The sequence below is a fragment of a genome, unplaced genomic scaffold (assembly GCF_019419815.1).
Source record: "Pyrus x bretschneideri cultivar Hongxiangsu unplaced genomic scaffold, Pyrus_bretschneideri_v1 Contig27, whole genome shotgun sequence".
In the NCBI taxonomy this organism is placed as follows: domain Eukaryota; kingdom Viridiplantae; phylum Streptophyta; class Magnoliopsida; order Rosales; family Rosaceae; genus Pyrus; species Pyrus x bretschneideri.
Window position 1 is genome coordinate 3,659,983 of NW_025999579.1, and position 14,147 is coordinate 3,674,129.

At 38.1% G+C, this 14,147-nt stretch overlaps 2 protein-coding genes and 1 non-coding gene across 3 annotated transcripts; 2 read left to right on the top strand and 1 right to left on the bottom strand.

Annotated features, from left to right (window-relative positions):
• Nucleotides 1-4,768: 4,768 nt before the first annotated feature.
• TRNAD-GUC lies at nt 4,769-4,840 on the top strand. The gene has a single exon. It is a non-coding gene; the product is annotated as a tRNA-Asp (tRNA).
• Nucleotides 4,841-4,953: 113 nt separating this feature from the next.
• LOC103942755 lies at nt 4,954-6,570 on the top strand. The gene is made up of 3 exons (XM_048587538.1): nt 4,954-5,115; nt 5,226-5,314; nt 6,228-6,570. Exons 1-3 carry the CDS (start codon nt 5,086-5,088, stop codon nt 6,379-6,381), a joined length of 273 nt encoding a protein of 90 aa, XP_048443495.1. The 5' UTR covers nt 4,954-5,085; the 3' UTR covers nt 6,382-6,570.
• Nucleotides 6,571-7,719: 1,149 nt separating this feature from the next.
• On the bottom strand, nt 7,720-10,807 carry LOC125478996 (anaphase-promoting complex subunit 8-like). The gene is given in 5 exon segments (XM_048587944.1): nt 7,720-7,965; nt 8,049-8,926; nt 8,929-9,298; nt 10,186-10,495; nt 10,588-10,807. Coding segments are annotated over 5 exon segments (1,734 nt in total). The 5' UTR covers nt 10,674-10,807; the 3' UTR covers nt 7,720-7,875.
• Nucleotides 10,808-14,147: the final 3,340 nt, after the last annotated feature.

The following is a 14,147-nucleotide window of genomic DNA, read 5'->3' on the forward strand; positions in this document are numbered from 1 at the left end:
AAATATATCGTACATGTCCACAGCTGTTGCAAATGATGAGAGTTTCTATCTGGGATGTGCTATCCACATACTTTTTTTTACTTCTCACATACCCCTTGTTAATTTTTGTCCTTTGATCTTCTTCAATTCATCCGATCCAACAGTCGAAAACCAAAAAGGTGTGAGAGAAGTAAAAAGATGTGTGTGGATATCACACCCCTTACTATATATAGTTTTTCAAAAATGATGCAGCACAACAAAAAAAAAATATAAAATACTAGAACATTCGTTTGACAAAAAAGAAATTATAAAATACCAGAACATATTGAAAACATTAGAACAATGTATAATGTGTGTTCATCCAAGTATCCAAAAAGTCTTTTATAAGTTATAGAAAAATGTATCTGTAATACGTCTAAGTGAGAGTCACGACCTACGTGGTTTAGGCTGATGGCTAGGCAGGTCTAAACGTCATTTCTTACTTTTTAAACGTCTAAGAATTAATCGTGGTGATAGCCAATCGCCTAGCACCTAGGCAACCCTAGTTGAGATTTTTAGAAAAATGATCTTAATAGTGTTGTTTGCATGCCCGTTCTTGTGGACCTCGTGGTATAGTGTTTCTATCTTTCTAGATATGTGCATCATTTTTTAAAACACTATATATAGAAGGGGTGTGATATCCACACACATCTTTTTGCTTCTCTCACACATTTTTGGTTTTCGACCGTTGGATCAGATGAATTGAAGAAGATCAACAGACAGAAATTAACAAAGGGTGTATGAGAAGTAAAAAGGTGTGTGTGGATATCACACCCCTTACTATATATAGTGTTTTCAAAAATGATGCAGCACATATCTAAAAAGATAGAAACACTGTATTCGGTTCCCCTTGAGTCCCCATTTTAGTGTCAGGTGGATCTGTATGGCTTTGAAAGAAGAGAGATGTATTGATGATTTAAAAACTTCTCCCCATAAAATCATTTAAATCCACACTGACTGATCACTAACAGTTCGATTTTAATATAATAAGACGAGAAAGTATAACACAAAAATGATCACTTACCATTTGATTGAGATTGAACAATGAATGACTATTATTTCTTTAGACAACAAGGTCCACGAGAACGGGCATGCAAACAACACTATTAAGATCATTGTTCTAAAAATCTCGACTTAGGGTTACTTAGGTGCTAAGCGGTTGGCCATCATCACGATTAATTCTTAGACGTTTAAAAAATAAGAAAAGACGTTTAGACCTACCTAACCATTAGCCTAAACCGTGTAGGTCGCGACTCTCACTTAGACGCATTACAGATACATTTTTCTATAACTTATAAAAGTCAGCCTAAACCATGTAGGTCGCGACTCTCACTTAGACGCATTACAGATACATTTTTCTATAACTTATAAAAGACTTGTTGGATACTTGGATGAACACACATTATACATTGTTCCAATGTTTTCAATATGTTATGGTATTTTATAATTTCTTTTTTGTCAAACGAATGTTCTAGTATTTTGTATTTTTTTGTTGTCAAATGATAGATTTGTTAGATTAGAGTCGACGGAATTTGAATCCACGTCATTGTGCAAAGGGCAACACTCATATCTACCACTGTGGTAGAGGGCTACTTCCGATATTTTATAATTTATATGTCATTTTGTTTTGCAATTTATATATTACAATAAAATTATATTATTTTTTAAGTATAATGAACATTTATATATATTGTATAATAAATTTAACTTAAAAAAAAAAAAAAAACTGCCTAGACCTCTGTCCATCGAGACATCGCCTGACTAGCACCTTACATTTCTTAGAACAAGAACGACAACTGAAACAAAACCCGTCAGCATAACAAATAACTGTAAGGTGTCATAAACCCAAACTTTGAGATCCAAACTCGGGTCGAGAGGTCCCCTTTGTCCCGACAGATCTATCAGCCCACAGACATCGTTTCATCGCACCAAGTAAAAGAAATGGCCCAAACTATTTGAAAATCGAGGCCCGTTAATTCAACAAGCACAAAAGAACGCGGGCCTCCAAATCCGCCGCGCAAAACCGTCATCAAGCGACAAGTAAAAGAAACCAACGCCCCGAACCCGTCACACCAGAAAGCGTTGCAGATCGCCGAGCTCGGAAATGGAGGAGGCAAAAGCGGCGGCGTACTATGACGAGCTGACTCGGCGCGGCGAAGGAGCCGCCAGATTCAAACAAGGCCTTGGCTTCTCTTCGGCAAACTCGGATTCAAACACCCCTTTCTATATATATGGATTTCAAAAATGATGCAGCACATACCTAGAAAGATAGAAACACTGTTTTCGGTTCTCCTTGAGTCCACATTTCAGTGTCATTTGGATCTGTATGGCTTTGAAAGAAGAGAGATGTACTAACGATTTAAAAACATCTCCCCATAAAATCATTTAAATCCACGTTAGCTAACTGATCACTAACCGTTCGATCTTAACACAATAAGAGGAGAAAGTATAACACATAAATGATCACTTACCATTTGATTGAGATCGAACAATGAGTGACTATTATTTCTTTAGACCACGAGGTCCACGAGAACGGGCGTGCAAACAACACTTTTAAGATCATTGTTCTAAAAATCCCAGCTTAGAGCTGCCTAAGTGCTAGGCGGTTGGCCATCACCACGATTAATTCTTAGACGTTTAAAAAATAAAAAATGACGTTTAGACCTGCCTAACCATCAGCCTAAATCGCGTAGGTCGCGACTCTCATAAGATGGTATGAATAGTGCTGATCATTCCAAGTTGATTGAAGGCTATGATAAGATGGTATGATTAGTTTGGTAATTGTAATTTACTTGTTGTAATTCATCAATGTCAGGAATCAGGCTCAAGTCTTTATCAATCTTAGATAAATGACACAGTGAATTCTTAATAAGATGTTGAAGGTTAAACATCTTTGAACACCACTGCATTTTATAAAGTGAAGATTGAGTTGTGTTGGTTTGCATTACTTCTGTTTTCTCAATCAGTTGCATAATCATCTTTATGTTCATTTTTTGGTGAGAAAACAGGGATATGTTTGCAGGTATAAATGCCGCTACATCTTATTGCCCGGCCATACTTGTAACAAAAGATTATCGTTTCAAGCAAACACTTTGATTGCTCTATAACCTTACAGAGTAATTTAGTTCTATATATGTGGCATATTAGTTATTATCCAAGATCAGAAATAACCGGTCAATTAGCAGAGCCTTGGATCTTCAATCATCATAGGTTAGATTCAGAAAGAAAGGCATGATTAGGCATCCTTGACATGAGATTTGATAATACTGCCACACTGATTTATGTAGCTTTTAAGTTGTAACTCAGAATTTATCTAGGCCGTTTGATTAGAGCAAAGTGAACTGATTGTGCGTGTTTGCCTTTTTGTATAGTTGCTGAAGATGATGCAGCATTAGTTAAGCACATTGGCCAAAGCTTCCGGTTTTCTGCAGTTGAGGTATGTGTATCTGCGATCGTCCCGCTAGTTTCTCATTTGAGTTCCAGTTCTATGTTCATGTCACCTTACATTTAGAAATCTGGCTTGTTAAAGATGACCCGTAGTTTCTGATTTTACTCATTCGATTGTCATCGTGTAGACAAAAAGGGAGGAGCAGCTCAGATCTGCTCATGATGAGGCCATGTTTGGTGCATCAGATGATCGACCGACCATTGTGATGGACAGTGAGATTGAGGCAGAGAATGACATAAACGACAGCAAAGAAAGTAAGCCTACAACTACAAGCCTCCTGAGTGATAAGGTAAGTTGAAGATTGCTTGTTGCTAAGCGACATGTTGATGTGGGTTATTTTTTGGACTCCACATTATATTTGAAATGATGCTGCCATTTCTGTAGGTACTTTCAAAGAAACAAGGTTCATGGCGTGATTGTATATGTGACAAAAGGAATTGACATGGATGACTCGGGATAGGTCTTCTCAAATCCGGTTCATATACCAGATGCAGAGGTCATGTCGACATAATCTGAAGTCAAGTTGAGATCTGAAATGGCGATGGAAGGGGCTGACATGGATATCGGCATGGAACATTCTAATACTACCATTTTTGAGTTTTGATATGAAGTTACATGATGGAGTTGACAACGGAGATGCACTGAAGTTAGTGGAAAGAAGCTTCTGCGTTGAAGTTAGAGGCCTAAGAATTGCCTTCGTCGGATCATTTATTCTGAGTCATCCCTCTGTTAAAAAACAGCACTTCTAGAGGATATCCCGAGTCCAGGCTTCTTGATAGAAAGAGCTTGAGTATATTGCCTGTAGTTTGGGCGGGGAAAACAGTGGCATCGTAGTCGTATGAGTAGGCCACTAGTTGTACTTGTATTGTACGTTCGTTCGTGTATGATATTTTAACATATTCTAATACTAGATTTGATTGCAAGTTTAGAGATGTGTGTCTGTTGAAGAGCTGAGTTCTCATCCGATATTAGCCACTAAACGAGACCAAAATCTTAATCACAATTATCCACATAATAATTGTGATTGTGCTGTAGAAGATACATGTTAATTCAACTATCCTAGTTTGGTAACAAAAGAAAATTCCAACCATACAAGTGATAATAGAGACTTATTCAAGCCAAGCGAACCTTATTAGTTTTGCCTTTTTTTTAATTTTTCGGAAACCGATCAGTTTCGTCTTTTGAATGAGAACAAAATGAGAAAAACTTGGGTGAAAACCGTCCAATGACATGATTAAGTTTACTGCGGATCGTTTAATGAGTACATTTTAATTCCAAACTAATAGCATTAAAAACCAACAAGTCGTTGTAGTATAGTGGTAAGTATTCCCGCCTGTCACGCGGGTGACCCGGGTTCGATCCCCGGCAACGGCGCAGCAGTTTTTCCTTTTTTTACATATTTTAAGTCAGACCTCAGGACTCAGGAGGGCCAACGGAATTACGTGTCGCATTCTTATTTGCTGAACCGGAGACAGCAAGTGGGGCACCCCACTCCGGGAGACAGCCAATCAAAGTGGCGGCTCGGGTTGTCTTTCTTCCTTCCTTGGTCCCTGTTTTAGCATTTCAAGCCCTCATCGCATTTTTCTCTCCGGTAATCTCCGTACGGTGCGTTTCAATCAATGGCTGCGAATCGCTGGCTGAGGCCCGAGGTGAGCGCAGATCTACCTTCGAGACTTGATCCTTTCGTCTTGTGCCAGATCGGCTTTGACTTTGTTGGTCGGGCTTATAATCCGGCGTCGTATTGTTTGTGTGTATGTAGGTTTATCCACTGTTCGCGGCCACAGGGGTCGCGATAGGGATCTGCGGGTTGAGTCTGTTCCGCCACATCACCATCAACCCTGAAGTCAGGTACGTCTCTCTCTAAATTTGGACTGCAAAGCTTATTGCTTTAGAATTAGATTGTTGCTAATCTTTGTGTTCTATTTGTAATTCGTTTATTTCTGTGCTATGCCAATAACTTATCAAATTAGATGAATATTTCCAAGATGTAAAGACCTTAATTTTCATTTTATTGTTTAATATTTGGGTTTAATTTAAGAAGTTTTAACGAACACTTGTGGTATTATTCATTTTTAACAAAAAAATCATATTTTTACCTTTTTTTTGTACTTTTTATTACATCTTTATTTGTCTTTTTTTTATTAAAATTAAAAGTTTTTTTGAACTTTTCATTAGTTTTCCTTTTAATTTAACCATAATGGGTGGTCTAAATTGATTACAAGAGAGGCTAAGTAAATTTTTGTGTACCTAAAAATAAACCGATTTTGTGATGGATATCGGGATGGGCTCGTTTGATGCTTAGGATTGGAGTATTTATTATATTCAAGGTGTGTTTGGACGAAGAAAAAAGGGAAGTTTGTTCAACTTGAAGGTAGAAGATAGATTACTAATGAATGAAACTTGTTCCCAACAATTCCCGCAAAATGGTAGGATTGGAAATGATACGTTTTCTTCATTTCTAATCCCCTCTAAACAAATAATCATTTGCCTCTACCTTCAAACACATTTCCTTCACACCGAACGAGCCCTCAAAGTGTTTATATATAACATGACCGGTTTGTAGTTAAAGCTCTTTAAATCTTTCAAGCTAGCGCACGTGGTAAATGTGAAGAACAACTCATGCAAATGTGTGGTATTTCCTTCTTGCTCTGTTGGTTCTCTTCACTCTCACAAACCTGAAAGAATTATGAATTGGATGTGAAGATTATACCGGATGTCGTAGCGTATAGTGATACCATCTCTTTTTTTCTTTCTGAATCAGAGTGAGCAAGGAGGGCAGAGCTGCTGGAGTATTGGATAATCACGCCGAAGGAGAAAAGTACAAAGAGAATTTCTTGAGGAAATTTGTCCGCAACAGGGCACCGGAAATTATGCCCGCCATCAACGGTTTCTTCACCGACCCGAAAAATAATTGAACTGGTTTGAGTAGCCGGTTAAGAGAAGAAGATGCCAGAGATCGAGACTCTGTAACTGCTATTAGTCGTTGGAGCTTTAGAGGTTGTGTTTAATTTTTACTTCCTGTGTGGAGGTTATTGCATTTGAAATAATCGGAGTGAATGACAATGTGCACTTGAATTTAGTTTTATTTGTGTTGATTAACTGCCTTTCGAGCATCCTATAGGCTGGATGTTGCCTTCTGTATATTAATCGGTTGGATGGGATCGTTTGGAAGTACTTTTAAAATAATTGAAAACGTTTATGATGAAAATGTTTTTTGAACCAATCTTTAGTAAAAACGCAAGTGAATTCTAGAAAAGCACTTGAAGTGCTTCATTTTACTTCTTTCAGAAAGCAGGTGAAGTGCTTTTGGAACTCAGCTTTTACATTATTTTAGCAATGGCAGCTTTTTATACGATTGTTTCATGAGACGACATAAAGCAATATATATATGCAAATTAAGATCATTTATTCCCACAGAAGTTTTACTGAATATAGAGAAAATTACTGCGTATGTTGATCTTATTCTCTGCTGTATCATGCCTCTCCTTACCTTCTTTGTACACAGCGTAAATGCATTTCATTTCACACCAAAACAGGCAAAAGTTGTGCTCAATACATTCAAATCCTTAGCAAACAATACAATTTTAGCAACAAATGCTTCCTAAAATATGAAATATTGTGTTTCGCACATCAAAGCCTGCGCCTCGTGACTAGTTCGATAATCGACAGATAGGCAACCCAGTGCAGAAAAATAAAGAATGAACGGAAGATCAAGGAAACACTTGAAAACCTATGATGCAAGGATACTTCTGTTTGGTCCTGTATTCCGTATCCGATACTTGATTGGATATGATACTTGCTCGATACTCTCGGATACTCGTCCAACACGTATCCTGGTTGATGGACACGAATTTGACATGATGGATATGCGTATCCTACATTTAAGATTCACATATTAGGCTTTTAGAATACATTTACACTTTCAAAACACATAATGAGGAGAAAATTAATAGGAGACATCTACAATTAAAAATTGCTAAATACAAAGAGCTTCTCTCTAATTAAAACCATGAATAGACTCTCACACTTCTTCTACTGTATAAAGAGGATTGGATTTCGAACTTTTTTTCTCTAACAACTCAAATGTACTTGAATTTGAATGATGAATTATGTTTTAAGATGTATATTTTTGTTACTATATACATTTTTATTTGCCGTATCCATAGCGTATCGCATCTTACTTTTTAGAGATTATCCGTATCGTATCGTCGTATCCGTATCCATGCTTCATAGTAGAAAATTAAAGCAACACATTAAAATTGAAATTTTTTACAGAAATCAAACTAATTAACATTACTAATAGAAGTACACGACACGCTCTCAAATGTGATCGATCCACTTCAAGCTTCTCGCAAGTTGTTGTGCCAAGACTGGTAGAGAAGGCATCTGCCTTGTACATCATGACTAAATTAGGGAGGAAAGTGCTCAACTTCCATTGAAGGACCGCCAGCTTGTTCTATTCTCATTCCTCGAAGTAAGCTCTTTGCTGTTTCCTTTTCCTGCAGTGAAGCGCAGAGAATTCATTAGAATTCAATGTCACATTTACATAAGCATATATAATGAAATAGAAGTTGCAACTCACTGGGCCAGTATAATCTAGAAGACGGGTACAGTAGATCTCTGATTCTTCAAATCTTTTCTGCTGCCTATAGTATTGAGCAAGATATAGCAGGGTTTCTACCATATTTGGTCCTTCCCTGTCTTCGGCTTCCATCCTCTCCAAATCCTTCTTGTAGTAATAAGCTGCCTCTTCAGAACGTCCAAGTTCAGAATTTAGCTTTGCTAATTGGTGCAGGGCAATTGCTTCCCTGTCATTACAATTAACTGCCCTTTTATAACACTTCATTGCTTCCTCAGTCATGTGCAGCTGTTCAGTATCATAACACTTGGCCATAGCAATCCACAACCGACAATCATTTGGCTGCAAGAATACTGATTTCTTGAAGTAATAAAGAGCATACAAGGGCATACTCATCATCTCATAAGCTTGTCCTAATCCATACCAAGCTCGATAATCACATGGATTTATATCTACAGCATGTCGATATGCCTCAATAGCAGCTGGGGTGTTTTTCATCTCAACATATTCATGACCCATAAGGGTCCAAGCAGATAAATAGTTTCTGTTCAATTTGAGCGCCCTCCTAAAGTACACAACTGCCTTCTCATGCTGCCCTTTTAAGCTGTAGTAATTTCCGATAATACAACAAGATTCAGGCCTGTATTTATCAGTGATAAATACTCTATGGGCAAGATAACTTAGTGCAGAGTAGCACTCCTTTGCATATAACACATTGGAATACATGTCCATGTCTTCCACTCGATAAGGGTCATTCCTGAGAAGTTCTTCAAAAATTGCTTCAACTTGTTCAAATTCCCTGAGATTGTATTGTGCCTTTGCAATTTGAGCCTGAATGTAATTACTGAAAACAAAAGTGCCCTTAAGATATTCATATTTTTTAAGGATTCACTGTGCTTCCTCATTTCTTGATAAGCACTGGCGAGAAAGAAGTCCTTCATCCAATGGTTATTGAGCTTAAGGCTGTTCAAGACATCAACTGTAGTGCACAACGACTGCAGCTCCGACCAGGCACTCCAGTTCCAAGGGTAGCTATTAACAGACTCCACAAGAACAGTAAGAGCAAGACTCTTGTTGCCTTTGTCTTTGAGCACAAGGCCATACAAGTAGAGTCCAAAAGGATCAATAGTCCCATTCTTGCGAAGGGTTGATAACTCCCTCTCGAGAGAAACCAGTTCACCATTCACAATATCGCTCTTTCCTAGGGGCCCCTCAAGTTCTATCATTTCTTCCTCTTTCCGTTTTTCTCCAGCCTTCATCAAGCAATAAAAACAAAGAAAAATATACAACTATAAAATCTGAATGAAATAAGTAGGTTCATAAAAATCAAGGATTTTTTAACACAAGAGAAGTTTCTACTACTGCTATCATGTAGCATTAAACTGACATAGATTTCTTAAAAGTACCCATCAACCAAAATGTAAAATCTCGTTAGATTCCTAAACCCAACTGCCGATTGGAGTTGTCTTTCACCCGTTTTGTTGTATGTTTAATCCTATTTGCCACATTGGATTCCTATATCTCATTATATTTCAAGTAGTTCATTCATACTACATAGCTGTTGACTAATTTGGCTTCAAACTGAATGTTTATGGTACTCAAGTCTTGAGCCCGTTTCATAGAAAAACTTGTCTTCTCGTATTTAAGTCTCAAGCTTGTTTTGCACAAAGCATTGTGTGGCTTTCAAGTGCCACGTCAGTCTTGTTTACGGGATGTTCTCGGCCTAGTTTTTCTTTGGCTTTATGGATACACTTCTTCGAGAGTGTTCTTTTAGGTTATTGTGGTTGTTGCGCAGCTTATTTGAATTGGAGAAACAAGAACAAAATTTCTCATTTCTCATTTCTCATTTCTCATTTGATTTAGTGAGCGAGTGAGCTTGGGTGTATTTGGGTCATAGGGTTCTCGAGTGAAACACACTTGTAAGTGCTCTCCTAGAAGACTCCATCCTCTCCGACTGGACATAGGCTTGCTAACGCTGAACCAGTATAATTGTTGGTGGTGTTCTTGGTTAGATTACCTATATACTATGTATTCTCAACAATTTCAAACTTGTGAAGATTTAAATTTATGGGCGAAACACACCGAAAAATCAAAAGACTAAAACTTTGAAGAGAGTGAAAGAACAGAGAAAGTTACAAACCAGATAAAGAGCATAGGAGCGTAAGAAGACCGATTTCTTTCCGTTCTGATCACGAACCACATGAGCAGCTCTTCTGTATTCCCTGCAGTCAAAATACGACTTAGCAAGGAGGTAGAAATCGCCGTCCACAATGTCATCTTCCTCCATCACCGGAGTGGACACATACGACACGCCGGCAGCCGGCGTCGAGGTGATGTCATTGGTGCGGAATCTGCGCCGGATGCTGGAGCTCCCGCGCTGGAATCTCGTGTTCGCAGGCGTGAACTTTACCGGGTCTTGCTCGATGATGCCGACGAGCTGCTCTGCCGCCCTGCATAATTATTGAAACGACGACGCATCAATTGGATGTAAAGAAATGAAATTTGAAATGGGGATTTAGGGTTTTAGGGTTTTGGGAGGTACCATTTGGAAGCGGCGTAGAGGCAGCGATCGCTCAGCTGTCGAATCGCAGTTCGAAGCTCGATTCTGTAGTTCTCTTTCGAACTCATCTAATCGATTGACTCGCTCACTCACTGACTCAGCCAATGCTGCAACTGTTCGCCCGGGGCATCTAACGTGCGCCGTGAGTGACGGTTGCTACTGACTGCCCAGCCACCGCGCGCTCTCTGCTTTCAGATTTTTCAAAAACAGGATCGAAACGTTTTGGGTTCTGGGAGGGCATTTTAGTATTTTAACTTCGATGGGCTGGGCTGGTATTTTTGCACCTGTTTCTACGTAAGCCTATTTTAAATTTACAACCGTTCAGATGGATCCAGCGGACAAATTCTTAGATACAACCAGCAAACTATATAGCTAGGGAGAAATACTGGTTAATACAATGGGAGTTTGAGATTTATGATTCATATACTGGTCGTCTGGTCCACGTAGTCTGTGTTCCGAAGACTGTGGATTTGAACATCTAGGACCCTAGGCCCCAAGATCCGAAGCCCACAACGGCGCCTGAGGAGATGCAAAAATTTGACCGTGAACTCGCTCAGCCTGAAATTTCAGTCGTGTCCCAGATTACTACATACACTAAGGACACGAAGTATGAAATCAATGACGGCCTTACCTACCAGGAGCTTCGGAAGCAGAAAGGCTTTCATGGCAGCAAGTTGGGGAAACACATTCGAGGATTCCACGAATGCTATAACTCCGCCCAAGAATATTGATCCTTGGTCCAATTTTGGGGTAATAAAACCCTCATTGTCAATCAAAATTTTATGAAATTACCAGTTTAACTCTCTAATTAAAACAGAACATGAATAAGAAATATGGGGCAAAAATGTAATTTCACACAACTAAATTTTGCTATTTTTTTTTCAAAGCCTCGCCTACATGTGATGTTAAAATACCTCAAATATTTATTAAAAAAAAAAACCAAAAACAAAAACCTCCCACTCCCCTCACGTTCTCTCTCTCCCTCCCTCTCTCCTTCTCATTTTCTAGAAAAATGTGTTTATACACATAAAGTGTGTAGGCAAATGCTAGAAACAAAGAAATAAAAGAGTACTAAAAACCAAAAAAAAAAAATATACCGAATGAAAAACATGGTTTTACCATTAAATAAAAGATTTTAACCGCACCTAACGGTTGTGATAATCAAAAAGCTTTTAGTAGTTAAAATTATGGGCAATATTAGACAGACTAAAATTTCGTTTTTTTACCATTTCGTTTGATAACCATATATACACACATACATAAAATCAAGTTTGTTTAATAACCATTTCGTTTTTAGATTTCAGAAACTCAAAATTGATAAATATTATAGTTATCAAACAAGCTGTAAATTGATCAAACATCAGAAAGAAATAGACGATAATCAAGCATCATTAAGCTAAAACATGTTTTCAGAAGAAAGAAAAGATAAACCCTAATGGCATACAAAAGAACAAAGGAGGGAGGAGGAAGACGAAGTAGGCTATGCGAATGAAATGAAGATGCCTTTGCTTTGCCTTGGTTTATATAAAGGATCTAAGAGGGTCTTCTAGGGCAACTGGTGAGGGGGTTTCGGGCAACGGGCAGGTTTGTGGAGTGGGAGGAAGGGTTTTGGACAGGGGTGTCTGAGCTGCCCAAATTATAAACAAACATGCAAGTTGGATGCTTATCTCTTGGCATAGTAGGTGTGATATGTAATGCATGTATGTAAAATATGTGTGCGAAATAAATATACAGTAACATTTGTCAAAATCATATTATAGCTCAGTGTCATATGAAAGGGAATATACTCAATTTTTCTTTTTTTAGGGTCATGAGTTGGTGGAGCAAAACAAATATCGGATTCCGAATTTAACATAATCTTGATTCATTATTTTTCTCTCCTCGACAATTGAATTAGGTCTAGGAGCTTTTGTGATTCATTAGCTTTCCTTGTGAGGAAACAAATCTAAAAGATTAGCAACATTTATTTTAGTATAATGGCTCTCATAACACAAGCATGACTAAAGCGAAATGATTTATGCATTTTTGTCTGCATTCCCAATTGCAACGGAAAAAAAGAGTGCGGAAATTCACGAGTGCCCAACCAAATAGTAAGTTCCAGATTGGCTCATAAGCCTAATAAAATCTTTGTACTCGCACAATTTTCACAAGGTAAAAGATATATAGATTTCTGATTTCCACAAGATCTTAAAGATGTTATTAGCACGATAAAATGAGAGTGTGTTGTTCAATCACAATTATAGAGTTGGGTTAGGAATTTCCAACTTTCAAAATTACTGTCTACAATATATAGTAAAAGCCGACATTTTTTTACAATTACTTTAGGGCAGTGCTCTCAACACATTCATTTTTACTTCTTACACACTCAATTTTTAGCCGTCAAATCAAATGAATTAAATATCAATAGCCAAAAATCAATAAAGGAGTGAGAGAGGTAAATATGGGTTTGTGAAAAGCACTATCCTTACTTCAAATTGTAACTGTGGTACTGTATTGTACACAAATCTATGCATAATACATGAACAAGCTATTCCCAGTGGCACTAGCAATCAAGTTTGTTTCTGGATGCCATGCCAAATGTAGAATCCTGGAGCTTAGGTCATAACAACTGTCATTACGGCCCGAGCTTGAATTTTCATGACTTGAAAATTAAAAAAATGACGTGTTTCAATCCGCAGATAGACGCATTCCATGCAAGAAAATGCATGGAAATATAATGAGGTTCAGAGCCCAACCATGCCGGTAAAATCCTCGGGCCAGGTTGCTCAAGGATGACCTCCTAGTCCTTGGAGCAGTCTGGAGACTGGGCTTCCTGCTTTAAGTTTAGAAGGGAAGTAAAAGGTTTACAGAATAAATAAAACATAAATTGCATCTGTATAACACTGAGATTATGCTCTCGAGTATTAAGGTACACCATTTTGTAAGGGAGAAGTGACCATTTCGCACTGAGAAAATTAAAATAGAAAGTTTGAAGAAAATTTCATAATCCCTCAAGTCCAAGGAGATATCTACTTCTGGAAGAGGATCCAACAACGAACAGTTGTCCCAGGAAAATGAACCCTACCGGCTTGACTATAAGGTTCCATTGCACCAACTCGACATATTACAATTTGAGGAATTAGGACAGACCTGTTGGGAGTTTTGCTAGCTTCTATTGTAGCTCCTTCACTTCCATCTCCATGGGAAAAAATGCGCACTACGTTGCTACATCAAAATAAAAGAAAGTTGCGACAGTTGGGCAAAAGCAAGCAAATACAAGCTCCACAATTTTGATTGGTAACGACGGTAGTGACTTAATATGTGAGATCCTGTCAAAAGGGCATACCTATAAGTCCCAGTTGCAAAACGAAGTCCATCTCCACTGAAACAGCATCCAAATTTATCATTTATGCAATCATTGTTATACAACTCAGATAACTGCATGGGAGAAAAAGGCTGTCAGCAGTAGGGACTACGGATATAGGGTTATCAAAGGTTGTATATAAATTATAATTTATAAGTAAAAGCTAACGATACCGCATGTCTGCTGCAAGGGCAACTGG

Coding starts and splice junctions, on each gene's coding strand:
- LOC103942755 (XM_048587538.1), top strand. CDS start 5,086: ATGGCTGCGAATCGCTGGCTGAGGCCCGAG. Junction 5,116..5,225: donor ATCGCTGGCTGAGGCCCGAG/GTGAGCGCAGAT, acceptor GTGTGTATGTAG/GTTTATCCACTGTTCGCGGC. Junction 5,315..6,227: donor ACCATCAACCCTGAAGTCAG/GTACGTCTCTCT, acceptor TTTCTGAATCAG/AGTGAGCAAGGAGGGCAGAG.